The sequence below is a fragment of the Canis aureus genome, chromosome 2 (assembly GCF_053574225.1).
Source record: "Canis aureus isolate CA01 chromosome 2, VMU_Caureus_v.1.0, whole genome shotgun sequence".
In the NCBI taxonomy this organism is placed as follows: Eukaryota; Metazoa; Chordata; class Mammalia; order Carnivora; family Canidae; genus Canis; species Canis aureus.
Window position 1 is genome coordinate 62319516 of NC_135612.1, and position 26043 is coordinate 62345558.

Here is a 26043-nt window from a genome sequence, read left to right on the forward strand (position 1 = left end):
GCTTGGAGCTGGGAGTGGGCCCTGCCTGAGTGCTGTGAGTGTTAGCGGCTAATGGCCCTAGCCCAGGAGATCATCTCTCTACTTGGAGCGCCAATTTCTTGCTGATCCTGGGGCCCATGAGGCTGGTGCCTTGACCTCAAGGCAGGACCACCTGTGGGACAATTCATACTCCAGAGCTTCCTATGGGATCCGCTAAAGCTAGACTCCAGCCAAGACCACTTCCATCCTTTGTTTTTTTCCTTTTACTTCAACCTATCCTGATTCCTCCATTCAGCTTATCCTGAGAACATTCCCTCTATAAATCACTTGCACAAAATCTCCATTTCAGGTTTTGCTCCTAAAGAATCCAATCTAAGAAAATTACATATTAAAAATACTGTATAGGGATCCCTGGGTGGCGCAGCGGTTTGGCGCCTGCCTTTGGCCCAGGGCGCGATCCTGGAGACCCGGGATCGAATCCCACGTCGGGCTCCCGGTGCATGGAGCCTGCTTCTCCCTCTGCCTGTGTCTCTGCCTCTCTCTCTCTCACTGTGTGCCTATCATAAATAAATTAAAAAAAAAAAAAAGAAAACCATAAAAAATAAAAATACTGTATAAAAAATAAAAATAAAAATAAATAAATAAAAATGATAAAAATACTGTCTAGGGATGCCTGGGTGGCTCAGAGGTTAAGTGTCTGCCTTTGGCTCAGGGTGTGATCCTGGAGTCCCAGGATCGAATACCACATTGGGCTTCCTGCATGGAGCCTGCTTCTCCCTCTGCCTGTCTCTCTTTCTCTCTCTCTCATGAATAAATAAATAAAATCTTTAAATAAATAAATAATACTGTCTATGACAACACCAAGAAAGCAAACAATCTAGTTAAGAAATCGGCAAAGGACTTGAACATTTTTCCAAAGATATGTAGATGGCGGAGAGCCAGTCGGTTCAGTCGGTTAAGCATCCGACTCTTTATTTCTGCTCGAGTCGTGATCTTAGGGTCATAAGCTTGAGCCCTACATGGGGCTCTGTGCCAGGCATGGGGCCTACTTAGGATTCTCTGTCTCCCCCTACCTCTGCCCCCGCATGTGTGGCCCCCGCATGTGTGCGCATGCTTTCTCTCTCTCTCTCTCTAAAACAAGGAAGGAATTCCTGACACCTACTATAATGTGGATGAATCTTAAAGACACTATGCTGAGTGAGATAGGCCAGACAGAAAAGGACAAGACAATGCCACCTGCATGAGGTTCCCAGAGTAGTGACATTCATCCTTGTGCAGGGGCCATGCTAATCTCTGTATCATTCCAATTTTAGTACATGTGCTACTCAAGTGGGCACAGATGAAGTACTGGCCTGTACAGGGAGTGAACCCTCGACCCTGGTGTTATTAGCATCGCACTCTAACCAACTGAGCTTACTGCCCAACTATGTGTCAGAATCATTAAATTCAGAGACAAAATAGAATAGTGGGCACCAGGGCCTAGAGTAGGGAGAATGGGGAGCTGTTTAATGGGGACAGTTTCTGCTTTACAGGAGCAAGAGTTCAAAGGATAGATGGTAGTGATGATTCCCAGTAATGAGAATATACTGAATGCCACAGAATCGTACATTTAAAATGGTAAGTTTTTAAAGGCCATTTAGGGATCCCTGGGTGGCGCAGAGGCTTAGCGCCTGCCTTTGGCCTAGGGTGCAATCCTGAAGACCCGGGATCGAATCCCACGTCGGGCTCCCGCCTGCTTCTCCCTCTGCCTGTGTCTCTGCCTCTCTCTCTCTCTCTCTGTGTGTGACTATCATAAATAAGTAAAAATTTAAAAAAAAGGCCATTTATTATTTTTTAAAGATTTTATTAATTTACTTGAGAGGGGAGAGAAAGTGAGAGTGCAAGAACAAGAGGACAGAGAAACAGACTCTGCAGAGCAGGGAGTCTGATGTGAGGCTCGATCCCAGGATGCCAGGATCATAACCTGAGCCAACGGCAGATGCTTAACCAACTGAGTCCCTTAGGTGCCCCTAAAATGGTAAAGTTCATATTACATATATTTTAGCATAATAAAAGAGTTTTAAGATTTAATTCTTTGCAGTGGGGGAGGGGCAGTGAGAGACTCTCAAGCAGACTCTCCAGTGAGCATGATGAGTTTCATAACCTTGAGATCACAACCTGAGCCAAAACCAAGAGTTGGATGCTTAACCAACTGGGCCACACAGGTGCCCCAATAAAAAAGTTTTATTTTTTTTAAGATTTTTTTATTCATGAGAGAGAGAGAGAGAGGCGCAGACATAGGCAGATGGAGAAGCAGGCTCCATGCAGGGAGCCCAATGTTGGACTCGATCCTGGATCCTGGGATCATGCCCTGAGCTGAAGGCAGAGGCTCAACCACTGAGCCACTCAGGCATCCTGCAAAAGTTTTAATACTATTAAAATACCCCTTCCTTTTTCAAGGGGGGGGGGAGAAGAAACACTGTCTTGATAAATAAAAAAATATATATATATAAATTTTTTAAAAAATAAAAAAAAAGGGCAGCCCCGGTGGTGCAGCGGTTTGGCACCGCCTGCAGCCCAGGGCGTGATCCTGGAGACCTGGGATCGAGTTCCACGTCGGGCTCCCTGCATGGAGCCTGCTTCTCCCTCTGCCTGTGTCTCTGACTCTCTGTTTCTCTCTGTGTTGCACATGAATTAAAAAAAAAAAAAATTAAGAAACACTGTCTTGGATGGGAGTTGTTTCTTTTTCTTTCTTTCTTTCTCCTTCTCCTTCTCCTTCTTTCCTTCTTTCCTTTTGGATGGGAGTTAAATAACAACAACAATACAGAATTAGATACATACAATGATATCAGGTATTGAAGGAGATCGATGGTGCCAAAGTCACCAGAAGTCCTTATGTTGTCTAAGAGGGTAAAAATATTTGTTCCTCTAGACTCAGGTGAGAACAGAAATAGACTGTATAACTTTCCAATTAGAAGAGGAAAGTAGAATGACTTTAAAATTAAAAAAAAAAAAAAAAAAAAAAAAAAAAAGCTGCTCAATCCAAAAGTGGAGAAGGTAAGGGAAAGGAGGAATGGGTCTCAAAGACATGATGAGCAAAAGAAGCCAGGTGTCAAAGCTTTCATCTATGATTCCATTCACATAAAATACAAAAACAGGAAACCACTGTGATGGATGTATAATTGAGTGGTGAAGGCTTTATAGCAAAACAAGAACAGGAACCTCCCCAAAGCCCCAGCAGGGGTTGCTGGTGACACAGGAGGGGCAGTGCTGTGATGGGTAGGGCACACGGGGGCTGGAGATCCTTGGTAGGATGATAAAAATGTTCAAGTCATAGCAACTTTTTAGGCTGCACATTTGTGCTTTGCTCATTTTTCTAAATGTGTGTTTTGCTGTACAGGAAATAAAACGAAAAAGGAGTGTGCTTCTGCTCTAAGCGGCTGAGCATGACCAGAGCTGAAGCCAGAGGGGGATGTTAGGCAGCCTTCAAGGATTTGTGAGGAGCAAAGGAAGGTCTGAAGGAAGATGGTTTGGGATCTGCTCTGTGTCTCAAGACTCTCCATCCATGGGCACTAGGGTGTCTCAGTTGGTTAAGCGTCTGCCTTCGGCTCAGGTCATGATCTTGGGGTCCTGGGATTGAGCACTGTGTCGGGCTCGAAGCTCAACCGGGAGTCTGTTTCTCCCTCTGCCCCTCCCTCCCTCCCTCCTGCCGTCTCTCAAATAAAATCTATTAAAAAAAAAAAAAGACTCTCCCTCTGGTGGGAGTGTTGCTAGAAGGTAGCCTAATGGGGGACAACCACTACTGACCACCTTGAAGGTCACTGCCCCCCTGGACTGGCGCCCTCTCTGAGTTCCCCCCATTAGGCAGTCATTTCCAGGGGGAGGCATAGGGCAGGCAGGCAGACACAGGGAACTGGGTGTGGCAAGTGAGGGGCTCGATGCCACGGGGTCCCAGCCAGAGACAGGTCCTCCCCTCACTGCCCTCCTCTAGAGACACATGGATTTGGTGTAAGTGGCAGCTCTGCCTCATATTCCTTTGTGTGTCCTTCGTGTCCTCCAGACCTCCTTCAGGAGGCCAGTCCCGGTGGGCACTGGGCAAGAAGCCCCTAGGCCCCAGGCTGTTGCCTCTTCTCCCCTGGTGTCCTGTCCCGCCACCGGTCCCACCAGGGTGCAGAGAGAGCCTCCTTGGACCAGCAGGAGGCGTCTCCGCAATGTGACTCAGAGCTGGGGCAGGGGCCAGAACAACTCAGGACTTGTTTTTAAGATTTATTTATTTGAGAGAGAAAGAGAGAGGGAGAGAGACGATCTCAAGAAGACTCCATGCTGAGTGTGGAGCCCAATACAGGGCTCGATCTCATGCCCCTGAGATCATGACCTGAGCTGTAACCCACTGTGCTGCCCAGGCACCCTCCAGATCTGTTTTGTGAGGTCTCTTCTGGTTCTAAAATCATCTTTGTTCACAATAAAAATCTCTATTAACAGAAGGTATAGGATCCCTGGGTGGCGCAGCGGTTTGGCGCCTGCCTTTGGCCCAGGGCGTGATCCCGGAGACCCGGGATCGAATCCCACATCGGGCTCCCGGTGCGTGGAGCCTGCTTCTCCCTCTGCCTGTGTCTCTGCCTCCCTCTCTCTCTCTCTCTGTAACTATCATAAATTAAAAAAAAAAAAATTATTAACAGAAGGTATAGTAGCTCACTCTTTCTGATCAACTGTAAAAGTAAAACTATGTTTAGTCATTGGCTTGGAGCAGCTTCCCAAAGGGTCTGGGGCCTTCCTCAGGCCCAGGAGTTGGACCTATCTCTGAACTCACTGTAATGCTCAACAAGGCAATGAAGACTCTCTGAGCCTCAGCTTCCCCATCTGTAAGATGAGGAAGCAGGCTAGCCCCTGAAGCAGGTCCTAGGCCTCCTCTTATCCCAGAACTGGGCCCAGGGGGCAAAGCAGAGGGAGGCAGGCCAGTTTTGTTCCCCCTGCACTGAGCTGTGGCCCCAGGGCGCACCCAGAACTGTGTAGACCCTCCACATGACTGTCAGAAGCCCTGAGGGGAGATGGGGAGGTAGGCAGGGGCTGGGATCTGGGCTCAGGGCAGCAGAGGACAGGTCACATGGTAGTAAGTAGCCCACCTGGAACTTGGATCCAGAACTCTGACCCTCCATTTTCTTACTTGTAAAATGGGCACACAGCAGCTTCTTCTCCAAGCAAACTATGTCAGTACCCATGGGGCTCAGCACCTGGAGCCCAGGAGATACTTGGCAAGTGGTAAACACCTTCCAACATTATATGAGGAATAGAATGTTGATGGCAGTTCTCAGGAGGGAGCAGATCCCTCTGGCCCCTCCTTCATGCTGGTGACCATACCTGGGACCCCGCAGCACACACTCTTATAGCTGAGGCCCTGGGCCCCTGGGGCAGTTCACAAACAGGTGGGAGTCTGTCCTGGACAGGTTTAGGGCCTGGGAGGAGAGGTAAAGCCAGTTTGGGCCCTAGGGTGGACTTTGGGCAGTCACAGGCCTCAGCTGTCACTAAGATGTTGACCAGAGGACCTATCACCTGGCCCTGGGCCCCAGATCCCCCCACACCTTCCAGCTCTGGAGTCTTAAAATTTTTAGCCACTGAGCTGGCCACATGTGAGGTAAAAGTAATAAAGTATCCCATATGCGGTAGCGCGTCACTAGCAAGCAGCGCCCCAGGCACTGACTGGAAGCCACTTTTCTGGTCCAAATCCCCCCTTCAAATTTTTACAGGAAGGGAGGCTGCAGCCACAGGAGGGAACAGCATGCTTCCATGGGCTCCCCTTGCTAGTTCAGGGCAGGGAGGGCAAAGAACTACAACCACAGGAAGGAGGGATTGCTGGTTCCCAGAGATGGAGTGGAATGCCCGAAACTAGACAGTGCCCCTGCTGACACACACACCTCCACCCACCCCCCACACCCCTGCCAGGATTGAGAGGAAACATCTGCAGTGACAGTGCTGGACACTTGGTTCCTGGAAGCAGATGGCTGTCATCCCCCCAGCACCTCTCCCACCCACTGTGGCCTCATCCCTCCCCCTCCTCCAGTACACCACCCCATCCCCCAAAACATGCCCAGGGGCACAGGGGAAGGAAGTGCAGACATAGGGCCCTCTCCAGATGGTGAATCCTTGGCTGGGGACACAGTGCTGTCCTGGGTTCGAATCTCACACAGCAAACTTCTTTCCCAATATAAGGTGCAGGGAAGACCTGATGCTTTTAGGATCCCTGCCAGGCCTGACCCTAAGCTGAGTCTGTTTTTACACATACACAACAATCCAGCCTGGATGGTCATGCCAGGGAACATGGATGAGGGAATTCCACAGCAGGTAGAGAGGGGCGACCAGAGCCAGACTTGGGCTGGGTGCTGCCCAGAAGACCAGGCATCTGGGGACCACCCTCTCCACCCACGTTTAGCCTCTTCGCACTCCTCTGTGGCCAAGACTTTCTCCAAGAAGTCTTCCTGGAGCCTCCAACAGGGTTCTAAGCTCCCCACCAAAGCCAGTGTGTACCCAACTGTGTCCTAGGAACCACTAACTATAGATGTGGGGACCTTTCAGCCCTACAGTCCAATTGCCTTATACCTGGCCTATGGCACTTCAGAGATTATGCTGAGTCTAGACTTCCTGAGTCCGGGTCCTGTTGGGTTACTAGCTATGCACCCAGAGCAAGTTCTTTAACGACCTGTGCCCTGAAGACTACCACTTCTGTGGCTTCCTGTGTTGAGCTGCTAGAGTCACCATTTGGATGTGAGTGGGGGTACTCAGTAAGGCTGGTCATCCCCTCTTTCCCAACAAAGCCCTGGCCACTGAGGCAAAGGTCATCTTTGCTTTATTGTACATCAGTGGCCCATCCTGGAGCCTGGTCTTAGAGTTCCTGGGGGCCAGCCCTGCCCTCAACCCCAAATACCCCAGTCCTGCCCAGCTCCCAACACAGTACAGGATTAGTGTGGTAGGGGAGTTGGGGAGGGGCGGGGATGACCACGATTCTTTTCCACAAAGTCCAGGCAGGGCTCAGTCCTGGGACCCCAGGCTCCTGGGAGGTGGGGTAGGGTGGGCTGCATGGCACAGGAGAGCCCCCCAGTCCTCTGCAGTGCAGAGCCTAGCCTAGCCCCATGAACCCAGCCTGCTGAGTGGGGCCTGGCTGGGCAGATTCTACAAGGTATCTGTTGTGGAGGCCCCAGATCGGAACATGGCGCTCACTCTGGCTCATCCTCCCATGCAGGCCTGTCACATCTGCGTGGCCTGGGGTCACAGCCCCAGTGGCTTGTCTCTGCCCAGCAACATGTGTCGCAGGCGTCACCTGGGCCTCGTGTAGCCGTAGGGGCGCTGCAGCAGCAGGCTCTGGTGGCTGGGCAGCACGTGGGTATGGTAGTGTTCCACGAGGCTGCCCACACTCACAAACAGGACCTCGCCCTCCAGGTAGAATTTAGAGTCCTGGAAAGGAGAGAGAGAGGTAGGGTTGGGGAACAGGGGTCTCCTGTGACACAGGGTGCTCAGCAACAAGGATGACAGTCAGGCAGGCTCCTAGACGTCCTGTGTCACTTCTGCGCCTGCAGCCTCCTGTCCCACCCAGGGCCCTGGGACGGGGCCGGCCTGCCCACCTTCTCAAAGATGCGGTAGTTCCTCACTTTGTTGGAACTTTCATCCCACACAACCAGAACCTGCAGGGAAAGAAGCAACAGATGGATGGGTAGGCAGAGGCTTCGCAGCTGGTCCTTGGGCTCTTACGATAACCTAGGGAGGAACACCGACAGTAGGGTCGAAATGGGCAGTCCCCTGCTCTCTGAGGAGACTCGAGTAACAGCAGCAGGTACCTGGCTCACCCTAGGACCATTTTTGACATACATGGGAGAACAGGGGGTGCCTCACTGGCTCTGTTGGTAGAGCGTGCAACTCTTGATCTTGGGGTCGTGGATTTATTTTTTAAATTTTTTTGCGGTGGTCATGGATTTGACCCCCACTGTTAGGCACAGAGCTTACTTAAATCAATAAATACATAAATAATACCAAAAAAAAAAAAAAGTGAGGCTCAGTGAAATCATGCAATTCACCCTCGGAGGAGCGGAGGCACAGCTAGCCGACTCTTGCAATTCTCCTGCCCCAAGAGCCTCCCCTTCAAAGCACATGAAAAACCCGAGCCCCATTAGAGTTCTGGGAGCCCCCCCCTGCACTTCCCTCCCATCTCCCGCCTGTGCTGGGAGGCCAGCCACCATCACCCTCAGTGTGCAGACTGTGTTCAGTTCCTGACAACAGACAGGGCAGGGACTGCTGGGCAGAGACCCCAAAGACAGGAGTGCTTGAGGCGCCCAGGTTGGGGAAGTGATGTCTATACCACAAAGTGCTCTGCTGGCTGTCAGCCAGGGTGTGTGGAGAGCCAGGGGAGCCCAGCACAATGCAGCAGTCCCCCTAGGGCCTGGGCTCAGCAGGGTGACTGTTGGGGCACTTACCTTCCCTGACTTGGTAGAGGAGTTCCGGATGCAGTAGAGTCCATCCTGGGGCTCTCCCTGGGGGCTTGTGGCTTTGAACAGCCTAAAAAAAGACAGGTGCGTCAGCAAATGGACTGTCCTCAGAGACAGTCTCTCAGGGACCCGCCAGCCCCACTCCTCAGTGTGGGTTTCAGTCTTCTCACTATTCTGCAACACAGGTTCCAAGAGCAGCAGGCTACAGGAGGGCTGGCCTGTGCCGGGCCTGGGCTGATGGCACTGCGCACTCAGGGCCATGTACCTGTGCTGGCAACTGCTCAGCACCGAGGCAAGTGAGGGGAACAGAAAGAAATGCAGGGAGCCTAGTGTCTGCAAAAACAAGGATTTGGAAAAAGAAGGGCTTGGTGCTAACCTTTCCACTTCACAGGATTCCGTGGTATTGATAAACACAGAGCTGGGCAGCGGCACCTGGAGAGGCCAGTGGTGGTCAAGGTCAGAATCAAGAGTCAGGTGGTGCTTGCAGTCAGCCCCTGCCACACCCCCAAAAGGCTGCCAACTTGTGCCCAGATCTGGGGCTCTGCACCATGCTCCTGCCCTCCCCAACTCCAGCGACCTGGGGCTCCTTCTCAAGATACCCAGTGAGGGGTTGCCCTGGCCAGCAGCTCTCTCTCGGCCGCCCACCATGGCTGCGATCTGGGCCCCACCTTCTCATAATCCTCATCAGAGTCCTCCCCACCAGCGTTGTCGGCCTTTGAGGGTCGTCGGGGTTTTTCAAAGGAGAAGCTCCTGAAACTCTGCCCATCAGGGGGTGACCTCCTGGGAGGGGAGCAAGGAGAGGAAGGCACATCACTGTCACCTGCCCCCCCTCCACCGCACCCTCCACTCCCCACCCCCATGCACCCTGATGGTTGTCAGAGGCCCATGACAGGCCCTTGTTGACTGCCCTGGGGCGACAGGAATCGCCTGAGGCCTGGAGGCCTAAACTGGGCTCTGGGCTGCCGAGGACACTGGCAAGAGGGGCCCTGGGGGCCTGAACTCTGATGTCCTCACACCAGAGACAAGTGTTCTGGACGCTGTGGGAGAAGGCCCCAGGCTGGAAGAGGTGGGGCGGCTTGGCTCTGGCTGGAGCGCCTCTGCAGCTGACCAGCTCTGTGACCTTGGCCACATCATGCCCCTCCCAGAGCCACAGAAAATGGATGAATATGAGTGGACGGAGCCCACAGGACACGTCCCACACATGCGGTCAGGTGGTCCAAAGTCTCCAAGGTTTCAAGGAGGATTCAAAGAGGCCACTCTGGGCTGTGGGCTGCTGGGCTGTGGATGATCGGCCGTGGTACAGCCACGAAGCACTTGGCAAACTGACCTAGTCTGCGCCACTGTGGCCCCTCATGAAATGGAACCATAATATGGCACCCTCCCATGGACAACAGAGCTAATGGAGTCCTAGGAAGAAGGGTGCCAGGGTCAATGGTGTTCAGGGAGTACTGCGTAAGCACACCCACTCAAGGCTCGCCCCTGTAGCTCTCAGAACCTTCATGGTTGGGGGCCCCAGACATTGCTGACGACAGGCTGCTGGCATGAATGACACTCTGAGCATGGGGGTGGGGGGGAACACACCAGTCTCCCAACACCACCCAGCAATAAAGAAGAGAGTGTTTTGAGCAGACCTCACAGGTGAGTCACCAACATACTCCACATTCTGGCAAATTCCCAATCAGGAAGAGCACAAAGGCAGCCTTGGTGGCTCAAGAGCCCCAGGCAGGGTTGGGAAGGAGGGTTCTGGATCAGGAAGGCCTGCAGTGGCATACTATTTCCAAGAGGCTCACAGCCCAAACCCCTACCATTCCCTACCATCTATCCCAGAGCCTGCAGTCAGCTCTGACAGCCCCTCCCTAGACCCTGCAGGGGCATCAGATTGCTTAGTACACCCAGAAGAGGCTTATTTCCCCAGAGACGCTCTCGTCCACCCCCCTAGGCAGCATCGGGCTCCAGGCCCACCACCCACTTGGCTGACATTTCTCTAGGGCAAGGGTGGGTCAGGTGCAGGGGAGGCTGCTCAGCCTAAGCCTCCCTGCTCTTGTACTAGGGCTGTCTGGTCCCCGTCATGGACAGGGAATGCCAGAGACGAGGCAGCCAGGGCACCAGCACGAGGATCTGCCAGTTGGGGAGGGGTCCCAGGGGCATGAGCGCCAAATGAACTCACTGGAGATAGGGGAGGGGTGGCTTCTCTGACCTCGGCAGGACTGCTGGCTTGGCTATGGCCTCAGGTGTGGGTAGCTTCAGTCCAGGAGGCCTAGGGGCCACAGCAGGCACGAAGAGTCTGGGCTTGACCACCTCCTCTGAGGGGGCCTCTTCAGCCATCTTTAGGAACCTGGGCTTATTGGCTGGCACCGGTGGAGGCTCGGGTGTCGGCGGCCCCCGGGGGGACAGATGAAAGGACTTCAGCTTGTCACAGTTCCTGGAGGAGGTGGTGGCCATGCTGGCAGAGCTGGAGACAGAGCCAGTCCCGTGGCCAGGCACTCGGGGCTCTGAGCTAGGGCTGGCGCTCTCATGGAAACAAGCGGGTTTCCGGAGGCTGGGCACAGGTGGCAGGTGGCCTACTGGGGGGTCACTCATCCTCCGGGGGGCCACAGACACCCTGAGGCCAGCCTCTGGCCGCCTCAGGCCCAGCAGGTCCCTCTTGGAGTCCTCAGAAGTCAGGCTGGCATCAGGGAGGCCACGCTTAGGGGGCGGGGGTGGCAGCAGAGGGCTGGGGCCCTTGGAAGCAAAGGAGTGAGCACGGGGCATGTCAGAGAAGGCTGGCTTCCTGGGTGTGGGCACAGGAGGCGGGGGGTAGGCCGGAGGGTGGGTCAGGGTGTCTGTGGAGTAAAGAGACCCAGTCAGTGCACAGGTGTCACCTGCTGGAGGCTGGGCCACCACCACTGACCTGCGCCACCTTCCCTTCCTCAGCCACCCCCTACCAGCAGCCCACACAAGCTCCCTGAGCCATCAGCTTCCCGGAAGCAGAAATGAGAGAGAAGAGGCAAGGGGACTCTTAGGACTTCGCTTCCGCTGGGGGAAGCTATAATTCCCAGGGACAGAGCTGAGGAGGAAGGATGGGAGCAGGTCGGGAGGTAGAAGGTGGTTGTGTCTGCTGATGTCGCAGGACACACTGAAAGGGTGCCAAGTGCGCTGTTGGGGCACAGGTGTGAGGTTCAGAGGAGAGGTGCTGGCTGGAGTCCCCAGGCTGTCCGTGACACTGGCTGTCCCGGTGACCTGAGGCTGCCGGGAGAGGAGTGAACACGGCCTGAGTCCTGGGGTGGCCTGGCTCGTGCTGATGGCACTGAGTGAGGTGGGAGGGGCCTGGAGCAGAAGGTACCTCTGCAAAGTGCTGCATGTGAGAGTGGGGACACCACTGGAACCCTAATGAGATGTTTTGGGGAGGGAAGGAAGCCTGCTTGGAGTGGGGACTCAGAAGGGTGGGGAGGGGGTGGGCTGGCCATGTGCAGGAGCACTGGCCCCGGAAGCCAAGAGAGGCCCCTAAGTGTTCATCTCTAGCCACATATGACCGCAGTTCAGGGTGGGACAGATGGACATGAGATGGAGCCATGGGCCTTGTGCTGGGGGGGAAGTTGAGGCACATGGCCCGCAGGTCCTGGTGGTGTCCCCAGAGGGAAGGGGCCAGTAGGAGGGAAGGGGGCTGCACCTGCTGCATTTGACAGGGGAGGTGGGGTTGAATGACAGAAGAACAGGGTGGCTGGGGTAGAAGGACTGTCCCAAGTGCCCAGGACAGTGGAAAGGACTGTGGGATGGCAGGACAGAGACACGGCCCTCCCCCAGCTGACCCTGTGCTTGGCTGTGACACATGTACATGATGCCTGGTACATGGCTGCTCCCTTGCTTGGCCACTGGGTGGGAGTGGGTCAGTACCTAACAGGCTGGCCTGCAGGTGCTCTGGAGAGCCATCAGCCACAGGCGGGAGGCCCTGCCCTGGCCCCACCCACTCCTCAGGGTCCCTCCTTCCCCACTCTCAGCCCCCAGGACCACCGCTAGCTCAGCATCACACATGCAGCACCCCCACCTCACACATTTGGAAATCACCTCCCCCCTCCGACCCGGGCCAGCTGCAAAGGCAGGAGGACAAGGCGAACAGAGCCAGCCAAAGCATACATCTCTTTTGTTCTGTCCCTCCTAAAACCTGGGCCACGACAGGGAAACTGAGGCCACCCAGAGCAGTAGTCAGGCTGGCACTCCCAGCCTGGGAGGGGCCCTACCTGGGTTCCACCCCCAGGAGCCTACCAGGCTCACAAGTTGCCCACCTACCCTCGGGCTCCACAGGCTCCGGGGAGTCAGGCTCCATGTATGAGTCGTCTTCATCCTCATGCTCGTAGTCTGAGGCGGATAGAGGGTCAGACCCCAGGCAGCCCAGGCCCAGCTGCACCCAAGAGTGATGGGGCAGGGGCCCTCAGAACACTGGGAGCCAGGACTCAGAGGGGGCACAGGGCAGGGTATGAACCCAGGACCTAGGCTGCCTCTCCTCCTTGGCAGGGGAGGGTATGCAGAGGTGCGGGGACAGGGTATGCAGAGACAGGCCTTACCTTCATTGTCTGTGGGGTATGAAGAAAGGCTGATGTCCACAGGTCGCTCGACTGCACCATAGAAGCTGTCCGTGTCTGAGCTAGAGTCACTGAAGCTGGGGCAGGGGTGGGGCAGTGAGCACTGGGTAGGGGTAGCTCCTCTGCACTCACACATACAGATACACATGCACACCCTTGGCTGTGTGACACATGCACACAGACACAGACACATGCACAAACACGACACACAGAGACACACAGGCATATTCAGAGCTAGACACGAAGTAAGACTCATGCTCAAACAAGCTCCTCATGAGTGATAAAAACAGACCAAGGGACTGGAGGCCTGGTGCCTCCCTGCCACTGCCCTGCCTTGCCAGATGGTGCCAGCCCTCAGGGCTCCCCCAATACCCCACCTACCCTGCCCTGGGGGCTGCCATCAACACTGAACTGAGCTGTTCAGGGTACAGGGCCAGGGAGCTTTGGGGTCAGGCAGGCATCTGTGGCCAAGGCCTCCGTCTCAGCTCCAAAAGGACAGGATGGCTTCTGTTCCTGCCCAGAGGACCTCTGCTGCCTGCTGGGCCTCCTCTCAGTGAGGTCACCGACGCCCAGAGGGACTGAGCCAGTGCCCCAAGGACCCTCTCGCTCCCCTCTCTGTCCCAGGTGGGCCCAGGTGAGCATCAGGGGACTGGGAAGCGAAAGCTCTGAGCTGCTGCAAATGCTGGGCCTCCACCCTGGGCAGGCAGGGTCATGTGGGACCCCTGAGCTGAAACTACCAAGGGGTGTGTGTGGGGGCACACACACACGCACAAACACACACACACGCACACAGCCTGGCTGGCACCTTCTGGGAACACTTCAAGGGAAGGCAGACACGCATGTGAAGCCCAGTGGCCCTGGTGACACCCCACCCACCCCTCCCATGCGCAGGCACACCTGGTGTCCAGGGACAACTCCTTCTTTTCATGGAAGTGCCCAATCTCCTTCCGCAACAAGGCCATCCAGCTCTGTGGGTCAGGCAGGGTCGTAGTGGGTGTACTGCTGCCTTGGGCAGGGTCTGCCCAGGCTGGTCCACACGAAGGTCAGGGAGATACCCTCATGGGCCCTCGGCCTACTCAGAGCTCCACCCAGGACAGCTTCTGAGTGCTTGGTGTTGCTGCCAGGCCCTGGGCTTCAGGAGGAGCACTGAGGCACAGCACCCACCCAGCCCCATGTCCCTGCCACATCCCTTCACTGGCCCTGTCAGCTCCCCACTCCTGAAGGCAGGCTCACCTTGCGCTCATCCTCAGAGGAGGCCGAGAAAAACCACGTGCGGTGCTTCTTGCTGATGTGGACTATTTTGAAGGGGAAGACGTTGTTGGACGTCGTCTCTTCAGCTGCCCGCATCACCCTAGGGACACAGAGTCTGCCATCACCACCCAGTCAGCACCGCCTGGATGGGTCCTGGCACCCAGCACCCACTGTGCCCCAAGGACACGGGCAGGTCTGGATGGTCTGCCCTGCTGATGCTCCAGGACAAAGGCCCTGATGCTTCAGGCAGAGGGAAACATGTAGGCAAAGACAGGCACCAAGTGGACAGGGCTCTGGGGTTGGGGAGGTCATCCTGGGAACAGCAGCCTGTGAGGCTCCAATCCGAGGACATGTCACCCTCACTGCTCACCAATGCCACTTTACTTAGATGCCACCTGCCCACCTCAGGCAGGCCTGCCCGTGGGGGCCCTAACACGTCAGCCTCAGCCCTGCCCCTGCTACCCTAAAGCATCCCGGAGAGCATCTGAAGGATGTGACTGACTGTGGCTACTCTCCCAACCAGGCTCGGGGGTTGTAGAGGGATCACAAGTCTACCATGGGGGAGCCCCCATGGCAGGTACCTGGGGCAGGTGTACCCATCTCCTGGGGTAAGGGTGAGCACCCATGGGCTGAGGGTGGTATGTACCGGGAAAGGAAATATCCCTCCCCGGGGGATCCCAGAGCTCTGATCCCCAAATGCCCACTGGCAGCTTCAGCGGTGGCCCGGCTGGCCTGGAGGCCTGGCATGGGGCTAGATGCCTGCGCAAGGCCCCCACTGAGCTTGTGGCCAGGGTATAGGCCAAAGCATTGAGTCACTGTCCTTATAGGCAGGAGGGGCTGGGCCCTCCCAGGGAGTTGGAGGCACAGGCAAATGCCACAGGGCGCCGGGCCGGTAGTAGAACACTAAGATCCAGAGCCCAGAAGTCACTCTTTGTCCCTGCTCTACAGGCCCCTGATGCTGTGGGGTGGGCTCTCACTTGCCAGCATTTCCCCATTCCACCTAGAAGGCTCTGGCTCAGGGCCCACCTGCCCATCAGCAGACGGCCACTCATGGATGGCCCCAGCCTGGGAGGCCCTGAAGCCAGGCAGGCCTGAGGCAGGGCCTTGGGGGATAGTAGGTCCCTGGGCCCTTGGAGTGTGGCTGTGATGGAGAGGTGGCTGGGTGAGCAGGGAGAAGGGACACAGAAGTCACTGAGAGGGGGCCGAGTGGGGATTCTGGAAAGCAAGTAGTCCCAATGCTTGAAGCCTGCTGAGAACAGAACAGCGGAGGCCTGAGGGAGACTATGAGGCAGCCACAGGAGGCTGAGAGCAGGGGGAGAGGGGGAGAGGCTGGATAGAACCCAAAAGGGTGGAGTGGGAACTGTCTCATGATAGCCTGGACTCTCTGTAGGCAGGCACGAGGGATCTGCTGGGGCCAGGGGGCAGTGGGCACTCACCGGTTATAGCCGCTCAGCGAGAAGGCGCCCTGTGGGGAGGCAGACGTGCTGCTCTTGAAGTAGTAGATGCATCGTTTGTGGATGATGACAAAGCGCAGGGGCCCTGCAGTGTAGTAAGGGCAGAGGGTCCACTCAAGGGGCCACTTCCAGAGGCCCTGGGGGATTTACGGCAGACCTCCTGCCCCTGAACCCCACTACATTGAAGGGCAAGAGCTGGGCTGGTGTGCTGCCCTCTCCCAAGGAGTCCACTGTGGGGCCAAATATAAGCAACCCGTGGCAGGCTGACCAGCCCCCAAGCACCACCCCCAAGGCAGGCCTGGCCCCTCCCAGGGAAGTGGTACACCTTGACCAGCGAGGCTGGCTCAAGGAAGGACAAAGCCAGGCCAGAGGCCATTGCCACCTCTTTCCACCCTAGGATGGCAAAATGAGGGAAGGGGCAAAGAAGCCCAGAGAGTTTGCCAACAAGAGCCACCAGTGTGGAGCTGAATCCCAGGCCAGACAGTTATACTGAGCACTCCCTGTCCAAAGAGCTCCCTCCTTGGAGGCTCCCTGTCCAAAGAGCAGAGCAAACCATTTGGTGCTACACAGAACCAGGGAGCCCAGCCTGGGGTACCCCAACAAGGCAGCACAGCGCCAGGGAGTCCTTGGTGGAGGACACAGCTGGGACGAAGGCATGGGGAACTCATGCCTGGTCAGGGGGACAGGCAGGGCTCTGATGCTCTTCTGCCTTCAATGTCTTGACACCTGGGCATCTCCAGACCTGGGGGCTCCCACTCTCTCCCAACCTACTGTCCTGGGGACCAGAGCCTTGGCCTCATGCAGCTCTGGAAGTCCAGCACCCAGCTGGGTCTTGACACAGAGTTCATTGCAGACCAAGTGACCAACCAACTCACTGAACACCCACTGGATAGTGCAAGGCCAGATGTACCAGGCCACTGAACGGCCCCAGCCCCTGATTGCAGACTGAAGCACCCCTGGACTGCAGTCAGCACTGTGCACCAAATGCCCATCCTACCTCCACTTTGCAGTAGCACCCCAAATCATCCCACAGTCCTGGGGAATCAGGAGACTGACCTCAGGTCCCCCGGGGGGTACTGGCCACCAGAGAGGGAAGGAGACCTCTGGAGGTTCCACCACATCTGAGCAGAGGCTCAGAGAGACAGGTTGCTTGCCCACAGAGGCCCAACAGGGCAGTGGGGCAGCAGGCTGGGGATCAGCTCTGTCCATATATCCTCCTAATATGCTCCCAGCCACCCAGAGGACTCACATCGGAGCAACTGCAGCTGGGTGCCACCCTTCTTGTGCAGGTAGCCAGCTTTGGCCACGCCACCGGGCATGGTTAGCAAGTTCTGGGCACCAATGGCCTTCATCGGGACAGGCCAGTGCATCTCCTCGGCCGCCATGAAGCTGGAAAAAAAAGAGGAAGGAGACTCACCTCAGTCAGGGCTGGGGGCATGCAGTGGGAGACACCGCCAAGATCCTGGAGACAGCACAACGGGTCAAAGCAGCAAGAGGTGAGGAAACTTCAGAAGGCCCCCGGCTTCCAGGTGGGACCCCAAGGAAAGAAAGGGCCACCTGGGTCCACTTGGTCAGCCCCTGGTCTATTTGGTCACACACCTGAGAACAAAGTGTGTCCGCCCCCACTGTCACTGGTCCATCCAGCACACAGCTGCTGAACTCATGTTCCATAGGGGCTAGAGCAGTGAGTGAATTCAAGAAACCACTGGCTCAGGTAAAGTCAGGCCTGAGGCCATAACCATCCCAAGTCTGAATGCCAGGTAAGCCTCTGATGGAGCTGCCAGGGAGGGCTTCCAGGAGGTGACTAGGGTCACAACCTAATGGATACAAAGAGGTACGGGGGTGTGGGCAGGCTATGGCATCCTCTCCATCATCTCTGACCCTCAGTGTGGAAGGGGTGAGGGACATGGCCTCTAAATGCCCCTCTCCACTCCTGCCTGCCCTCAGTCAGCTTCTTTTCCATCCCTTTCTTTTTTTTTAAAGATTTTTTTTTACTTTATTTATTCATAGAGACAGAGAGAGAGAGAGAGAAAGGCAGAGACACAGGCAGAGGGAGAAGCAGGCTCCATGCAGGGAGCCCGACGTGGGACTCGATCCCAGGTCTCCAGGATCACGCCCTGGGCTGCAGGCAGCGCTAAGCTAAACCGCTGCGCCACTGGGGCTGCCCTTTCCAACCCTTTCTTAAGGCCCTGAGACCAGGAAAGCAGGTAGCCAAGAGTCCCTGGTTCCCATTCTGGCTTAGCTTTCTGAAAGATCCCCAGGCCATAGTTATTGGAGCTGTAAGAGGGAGGATAGAGTGGACACAGCCTGGCACACACGACACCCTTGTCAGCAGTGGCCACAATGACTAGCCGGTGGGTTGATGGTATCCTCTGTCTCTCGGTCACCAGCCCCCAGCCTTGTCCAGCCTTTGCTCATCCTAGCTGTTCTCCCTGAAACATGCCAAGGCGTTGCGCACCCTGACCTCTGGCTGGAATGACCAACCACTACCCCTCCTCACATGGAGAACTCATTTATCCTTCAAGACGCAGGCTGGGAATCCCCTGTCCTGCGAGGCACCTCAATATCCAGTCCTATTCAGGACTTCCCCCAAGCTGGTCCCTCTGAACAGCACACCCTCCTCCCTGCCTGTGTCTGTCCTCAATGAATCCAGAGGCCCAGTCCGGGGGGACTCCTGCCGCTGCAGCCCCCTACTCCCCACAACACACACAAAGAGAACCACAGGGCTGCCGGCAGACCCCCTGCAGACACCGGGCTGCTCGCCGGCCTCTGCGCAGGGCCAGCAGCTGCGCCCCTCGGCTCCGGGCGGACAAGACCAGTCCCCCGCCCGGCCCCCGGCCCCCAGCCCCCAGCCCCAGCCGAGCTCGGGCAGGCGCCCCGCCCGCTGCCCCGGGACAGCGCCCCGCCCGGCCGGCCCACGCCCGCCTTTGTTCCCCCAGGAAGGGGGGCTGGCGCTGCGGGCTCGGTACTCACGGCGTCCACGCGGCGGCCCGCCTTCCCTGCGCGCAGCGACACGGCTCCGGCCCGCGCCCCCCGGGGCCCGCCTCCCGGCCGCCCCACCCCGGCCGCCCGCGCCCCGCGCCCGCCATGCCGCGCCCCCCGCCCCCGCGCCCCGCCCCGCCGCCCCTTCGCCCCGCCGCGCCCCCAGCCCCGCGGACCCCGCTCCGCCCCCGGCGGCCCCCGGCTCCTCCCCTCGCGCGCGGGCGGGGCGAGGGCGCGTCAAGTGGGGATCCGGCGCTCCGCCCGCCGCCCCGCGCAACCCCGCGCGGGGCCTCAGTTTCCCCAGGGGCGGACGTCCGCGAGGCCAGGCTGGCCCAAGCCTGCCAGGCTCCCGGCTGCCTCTTGGCGGGGGGGAGGGCCGCCTGCCGCCCAGGGTTGTGGCCAGGGTCGTGGCCGTGGCCGTGGCCGTGGCCGGTGAAGCGGGTCTGGCTGGTCGGCACTGGGGCTCCCGGTGGGTCTCTGGGTCCTCCTGCCCGCTCTCAGGTGGCTTCAGCTTCTGCCACCATGGGCCTCCACCCCCGCATTCCCTGCAGGACTCAGAGGTCCAGTCCGTGGCAGCTCCCACCTCTTGGGTAGATGTGGGCTTCTCTCCTAGGAGACCCCCAGGCTGGCCTAAGGCTGGTGAGGGTCTTGTGGGCCACCCAGACATTCTGCTGCCTCCACCTCCCACCTGCATACAGGCTGCTGGTGAGATGGGCCAGTCCTGGCAGCCGGTAGCTAGAGGACCTTGGGCCCTGCTCCCACCCAGCTGTGCAGAGCACCATGCCCTGGTTTCCCATCCTTCACTTGAGGCTGGCTGTCCATGCCCCTTCCCACTGCAGCAAGAGGCTCTGTCCCACCTGTATGCCTCTGTTCCTAGTGCCCTTGCTAATCCCTCCCCTGGCAGCATACTCTGCCCTCAAGGCCACCGTCCTCCTGCGCCTCCCAGCCATCCTGCCTGGGCAGCCACTCCCACCCTGTCTCAGTTCCCTCCCCTGCGTCCATTCTCTCCCTCCATCATCCTCACTCAGCAGCATGCTCCCCCCCACCCACACATGCCATTCCCATCACTACTTTTCCAGATCTCCAGGGCCTCTTCCTGTGCACTTGGCCTTTCCAGATCTGGCCCCCATGGATCTTTCTCAGGGGATCTCTTCCTGCCCTCCACCTCCCATGCATCTGTGCCATCCAAACCTTGTGAATCCTAAATCCAAAACCCAGAACTACCAAGCACCACCTCCAGGCTGCAGTTCACAGGTTCCACTGCTTGCAGTTGCAACCACACTAACGCAGCCCCCAAGAGTTGGTTCAAATGAACACCAATCCAACATTGACTCCTCCAAAAAATTGAAGAGAAAGGAACTCACTTTCTAAGGCCAGCATTATCCTGACACCAAAACCAAAGATATCACAAGAAAACTACAGACCAATAACCCTTATGATTATAGACATCAAAATCCTCACCAAGGGGTGCCTGCATGGCTCAGTTCATCAAAATACTAGCAAACTGAATTCAGCACCATGTAAAAAGGCTTCTACACCATGCTAAGTGAGACTTATTCCAGGAATACAAGTGTAACACTTAAAATTCAATGATCGCATACAACATATCAATCAAATAAAAGATAAAACCACACGATTTCTCAGACACAGAAAAAGTATTTGACAAAATCTGACAATCTTTCATGATAAGAACAACACTCAACAAACTAGGAATAGGAAAAAACTTCCTCAACATGGTAAAAGTTGTTTATGAAAAACCCAGAGCCAACATCATACTCAAAGGTAAAAGACAGCAAGCTTTCCCCTAAAAGTAGGGACAAGGCAAAGACGTCTGCTCTTGCCATTTCTATTCAACCTGTATCAGAGGTGCTATCCAGTGTAATTAGACAAGAAAAAAGAAAATAAAAAGTATCCAGATTAAATGAAAAAGTAAAACTATTCACAACTTACATGGTTATGTATATAATACATATCAAGGAACTCACTAAAAAGTTATTAGAACTAGTTAATGAACTAGCAGGATATAAGATCAATACACAAAATCCAGTCCTACTTCTACATACTAGCAGTGAACAGTCCAAAAGTGAAATGAGAGTTAGTTCAAGTGTCCCCCCTTTCAGGTGGGCTTCCCTGACCTCTAGGGGGTCCTGTGTCCCTCTGTGGGGCTAGCACAACTTTCCCTCCACATAACACTGACCACACTAGCATGTCACCATCCCCCATCCTCACCAGCTCAGGCCCAGCACAGAGGGGGCTCCAAAGGAAGCATAGAATGTTGACCCTGGAGGGTGGTAACAACTGCAATTGCCTGGAAGGCACAGAATGCCAAAATACAGCCCCCATTCTGGTGTACCTATCGTCTCTGATCTGTAAGAAGACCTGGCATGTGTGCTAGGGCAGGGGCAGCATCTGTGAGGACACATGGAACTCACCATTTCACCTGGCTCCACACGTGGGGGAAGCTGGAGGAGAGGAGTTATAAGGCAATCTACAGCCCCCCTCCGGCTCAGCTCAGGGGCCAGGCCAGCACAGGCCTGTGAAAGCCTTGCTCTTGCCTGGCCACAGTCTCTCTGTGGGCAGGATGAGGGCTCTTAGGCGGCCACTGACTGACCTTGGGTGGGGAGGTGGGTGGTGACAGAGTTAGGTTGCGCCCTACCTTCACCTCCCCCAGGATTGTCCTTGGTTCAGGGACAGATGCCAACATCCTCATCTCCTCTCAAGAGGTTGGACCACCCAGAGGGAAACCCACCCGGATGTCCCCAAAGCTTCCCCCCGCACCTGGTTCTGCCCTGCACCAGGGGGTCAGCTGGTTTGGCACTGGACCAGGGGCCAAGTGCCAGGCCAGGCTGGAGCAGAAAAGGGAAGGAAATGATGGCTTGTGGGTAGGGGTGATGACGACCATTGTTACTGAGGTGACTAGACAGCTTTGGAGACTTCAGTCCAGCTCAAAGATTCCAGCTCCATGGTGCCTGGGAAAATTTAGGGGAGTCCCCAGGAAACTCCCATACTCCTGGCCAGCCTGGCCTTCCTGGTTACCTCCTTCTATGCTCATGGTATCAGCCAGCAGCCTGGTAGTTAAAGTCCACTCCTTTATCCCATGGGCTCAGCAGTAAGGAGCTTCTGTCCCTTCTCCTGCAAGGGTAGACACAGCAGTGGGGGCTCCCTCACACCACGCTGAGCCACCCTGGGTGGGAGCTGTCAGGGAGCCCGGGTTCAAATCCCACCAGGCCTTCCTCCACTGAGCCTCTGCTTCCTCTAATTTAAAGTGGGTACAGAGAGTCCAATCTTCAGAGCACCCCAACACCCCTCAGGGCATTAATCTCTACAGAGGAGGGTACTGAGGCCACCCTGTGTCAGCACTAGGTTCCATGCTGGGGGGGATCTGTTCCCCACAGCTCAGAGGGGCTGTCTGGGGGCAGGATTCTGATGACACAAGGTGGCCAGCATGGTGGTCGCTGCTGGGCTCCAGGAGCCCTTCCAGAAGGCATGAGATCTTGTGTGCTCGAGTGTGCACTGGGAAGACAGAGACCTCAGGCACACTCTCTGCCCTCTGCTCTTCACTCACCCTGGACCTTCTCTTCAAGTTGAGATTAGTCTAGGTGACCAAGGCCTGAGGTGCAGGGCAGATGGGTGAACAGTGCTGTTCCACGGAGACGGGCCCCATTGAGTTCCATGAAGTATAGGGTTTGTGGGTCTCACCCCCCATGGGGCTGTGAGCCCAGAGGCATGTGGTCATTGCCAGCACAGGCCCACAAGTGAGCTGAGGCTCTACCAGCTGGTTGGTGCCACAGACCATGGGCTCAGAGAGCTCACAGCGCAAGTGCAGGTTACAGTGTGCACACCGGTGTATGTGCATGCATGTGCACAGGTGTGAAACTGTGCAAGAGAGTGAGCAGGGGCTCTGGAGGCCAAACTCCTGCATCTCTCCTCTTTCACACCTGCAGACACAGCCCTGGCTGTGGTGAGGAAGCTGGTGCCTCAAGTGACCACAGTGTCAGGGGTTCCTGTCAGTGGTGACCAGATCGGCCCCCTTATGGGAACTGCAGGACAAGGAGGGGCCAGGGGTCCCTGACTGCACTCACACACACTCACCCCATACAAGCACATCATATACAACTCATCATATACAAGCACATACACAATGGTACATATGCTCACTCATTCTCACACACACTGGAGTGTACTATATACTCACACAAGTACTTGTGGGCTTACACTGATATACACACACACTCATTCACTCACTCATATGTACACACACACACAGCCTCCAGAGACTCACAAGACCTTTTGTGGGTACCCCCGGTACCCTGGGCTGACAGCCCAAGCATAGGTCAGAATCGTCATGACCACCCTCCAGCCCCCCATGTGCCCATGGCCAAGTTCCACTTGAGGCTTGGTGCTTTAGTCCCATTTCACAGACTAGAACAGTGGGCCTAGGAGAAGCACACTGGGCACTCACCAGTGGGCAGGCTCTGCCTTTTGGGGATCTCCCATGTTATCATCTCAACATCCCCTGACGTGTGAGCCAGCAGCATCATCCCCACGCCACTGATGAAGACACCAAAGGGTCTGAACGGCTGAAAAACTTGCCCAGAGTTACAGAGCCAGGGAACAGTGCAGGGGGGGAGGGGGGCTCATCAGGCACAGCCACTCCCCCAGCCAGCCCCCAGCAGCCGCAGAGCCCATCTGTTCTCCCCTTTCAGGTCCCCCCTGCTTTCTCTTCCCAGAATCTTCCTCCATAAGAGAATCAAAACCAAAAATCTCCTACGGAGGCTGGAGGCCAGTGAGCAGCAGTACCAGAGGGAAAGGGCATGACCTGGTTTTATAAGGAGAGCCCTTCACCCCCTCAGCTCTGTGCCAGACCCCCAATCACAGTCCCCAGGCACACACACACACTCACTCTCATCTATATTCACACGCTCACTCAATGCGTGTGCTCACAGGACCCAAACGGCAAGCCCAGCACCCCCCCACCCCCGGCAGCATATACGGTAGGAAGGTGCACCCCAACCTTCAGCCAGATGCAGGCTGAGCAGCACATGGTGGGGGGCAGTGGAGTTCCCACTGTGCCCCACTCGGCTCTTGGGGCTCTCCTCAAAGCTTATCACTCTGGAGTCCAGAGCTCAGCTTCCCCGGCCAGTTCTGCAGACACTGGGCCAGTGCCACCTCCCGAGTCCCCAGTCCCAGGGCAGCCCCACTGACCTGATAGCACTGACCCAGCACATGGCTCTCCTCTTGTCTGTTGACGGGCTTGGGGCAGGCTTCCTGAGGCCCAGAGAGGCCATGTGACTCAGGGGTCACAGGGCACATCTGCAGCCTGCCTCCCCCAGGTAGGGAAGGCCTGCTGGCCCCGCATTGCTCTGAGCACCCTCCCGCTGACAGCCGCCTGCTGCATCTAGGGCCTGTGGCCGCCAGGGCTTCCTCCCCACTGACACTTCCTGTTGCCTGTTGCCGGGTCCTTGGGCAGCCCCAGCTCGCCAGCACTTCCTGCTTTCTGTCATCCAAGGTCTCAAGGCCAAACCGAGGCCCAGAGCTGCACCCTTTGTTAGTGCTGTCAGGTCTGCTGAGTTTTTAGCCGACCCCTCCTCCCAACCCATCCTGTGGTCAGAAACCACAGCTCTCCAGGCCCAGGGGCAAGGCTGGCTCTGTCCTGGTCCCCAGGGAGGAAGCTCCCCGCAGGTCCCCTACCGCACATACTCCATGGCCACTTCTGCATACTTGTCTTCTCCCCAGCAAACCACCAAAGCTCCTTCACAGCCTGGGCTCTCAGACTCCCCTCCTTGGTTCCAGAAGCCCCCTCCCCACACCAAGAAGCTGAGGCTTCCACCCCAGGCAGAGAGCTCACTACCTCCCTCTCTGCCCTTTCATACCAACGGACCAAGGAACCAGGTTCCCGGCAAGGCCCAGGCATTTCCCTTCGCCCCCGCCTCATCTACTACAGGCCTCCCCCATGCACCTGCCAGGCTTACATACCTCTTGTGATCACCACTCCCTGCTGGCCCTGCCAATGCCAGGCTTGCTCCTGCCACTGCTTGACTCTGCCCCAGGTCCCACTCAGGCTCCTCCCAGGCCTATGCTGCCCCACCAAGGAGGGCTTCCTCCCCTGCCTAGACCCACAGCCGAGAAGTTGGGGAACAAGGATTCAAGACCAGGCTGTTTGGTGCCCCCACACCCCCTAGCCCTCCTCTCCTGAGCCTGGGCCTCAAGGTCTTACCTCTCCCACAGAAGACAGGGCAAGCCAAAGGAAGGAGCACCCCAAGACCACCCGTACAGAAGGATCTGAGGGTCAGAGAGGCCATAGAGCACAGGGTCCCCGGGAGTTGTTATCTTGTCCAGCAGGTTTCCTGGGGCACATCCCCCACAATCGACCATGCTGGCACCTAGCCATCCCTCATTCTTGTAGTTGGGGCACTGGAACTCCACTTTGATCACAGCCCCAGACCTCTGCCAAGGCCCTAAGCCACCTGGAGGCCTGTTTGGGGTTACAGACCGCCTGCTGTCTCTTGGAGGGTGGGAGTTTAGGTTTCGTGTTTGAGCTCTCCTCAGGCTGAGCGTGGCCCCCCTGTCCCCCGCCCCAAGCCTGTGCCAGCTTCAATGCCCTCTGGTGGCCAAGGGCAGACTATGCTTTTGGCAGAAAGATGGCTGGGACAGACAGACCTTACATAGCAAGAGGGAGGCTTTGGGGGGGGGGGCTTCTTCCTCTTCTTCCCCTTTGCAGCCTGCCTGGGGTGGACAAAGAACCCCAGAGCAAGACACACTCTGGACACTTGGCCTACCTCCTTTCTGTACTACCCATGTGGCCTCACCCTACTTAGCCCCTCTAAGCCTTAATTTCTTCATCTGTGCAAGGGATGCTGAGGGTTGAGATAAAGTAGCAGGGTGAGGAGCCCCTGGGCCATGATCCAGCCAAGACAAGCCAGGGGGGCAGCGCTGGGCTGGGCACTTTGGCCTCAAGGGGCTAGAGAAGGTGTCAGGCCCAGCAGGCACTAGGTCAGGGGAGGCCTGGGAGGGGGGCAGGTCTGACAGAGGAGGTGAAGTTTGCTGAGAGGGGCTGGGGTGAGGGAGTCAAACACAGGTCAGGGCTCAGGACACCATCCCAGGGTGGGGAGGAATCCAGGGGCAGCAAGGTGGCTGAGGCCCAGGAAGGCTGGGGGACAGGTGTAGGGGTGAGAACCTGCCGTGATAAGAATGAGGAGCCAATGGCTCTCCCTGGGATGTACAGCCCTCACTGGACAGATGGAAGTATGGGTAAGCAGGCCTGAGGTCAAGGCAGCAGCCAGGGCCTCCCCCGCCCTCACCACCTGGAGGGCCCCCCAGCTCCTAAACACAGCAGAGTTGAAGTGGATGGAGGGGCATGAATGAGGT

The 26043-nt window shown here is 56.7% G+C and overlaps 1 protein-coding gene and 1 pseudogene across 6 annotated transcripts in view; both read right to left on the reverse strand.

Moving 5' to 3' along the window:
- Positions 1 to 1202: 1202 nt before the first annotated feature.
- On the reverse strand, positions 1203 to 1316 carry LOC144303781 (U6 spliceosomal RNA; annotated as a pseudogene).
- A 5461-nt stretch (positions 1317 to 6777) lies between these two features.
- SH3BP2 (SH3 domain binding protein 2) overlaps positions 6778 to 26043 on the reverse strand; it is a 33974-nt gene continuing 14708 nt past the window's right edge. For 2 of the 6 annotated variants that reach the window (XM_077876114.1, XM_077876115.1), the window contains exons 3-14: positions 16943 to 17082; positions 15676 to 15778; positions 14222 to 14339; positions 13886 to 13956; positions 12971 to 13065; positions 12696 to 12764; positions 10597 to 11251; positions 9098 to 9209; positions 8806 to 8861; positions 8418 to 8499; positions 7572 to 7631; positions 6778 to 7404 (exon numbers count right to left, since the gene is read on the reverse strand). In XM_077876114.1, coding sequence (XP_077732240.1) covers positions 7267 to 7404; positions 7572 to 7631; positions 8418 to 8499; positions 8806 to 8861; positions 9098 to 9209; positions 10597 to 11251; positions 12696 to 12764; positions 12971 to 13065; positions 13886 to 13956; positions 14222 to 14339; positions 15676 to 15778; positions 16943 to 17078 — 1695 coding nt within the window. In that variant the 5' untranslated portion in view covers positions 17079 to 17082 and the 3' untranslated portion in view covers positions 6778 to 7266. Of the gene's footprint in view, positions 7405 to 7571; positions 7632 to 8417; positions 8500 to 8805; positions 8862 to 9097; positions 9210 to 10596; positions 11252 to 12695; positions 12808 to 12970; positions 13066 to 13885; positions 13957 to 14221; positions 14340 to 15675; positions 15779 to 16942; positions 17083 to 18666; positions 18724 to 21711; positions 21808 to 23880; positions 24108 to 26043 lie in introns of those variants that run through there. The other 4 variants (XM_077876112.1, XM_077876116.1, XM_077876117.1 and 1 more) reach the window with 4 other exon arrangements.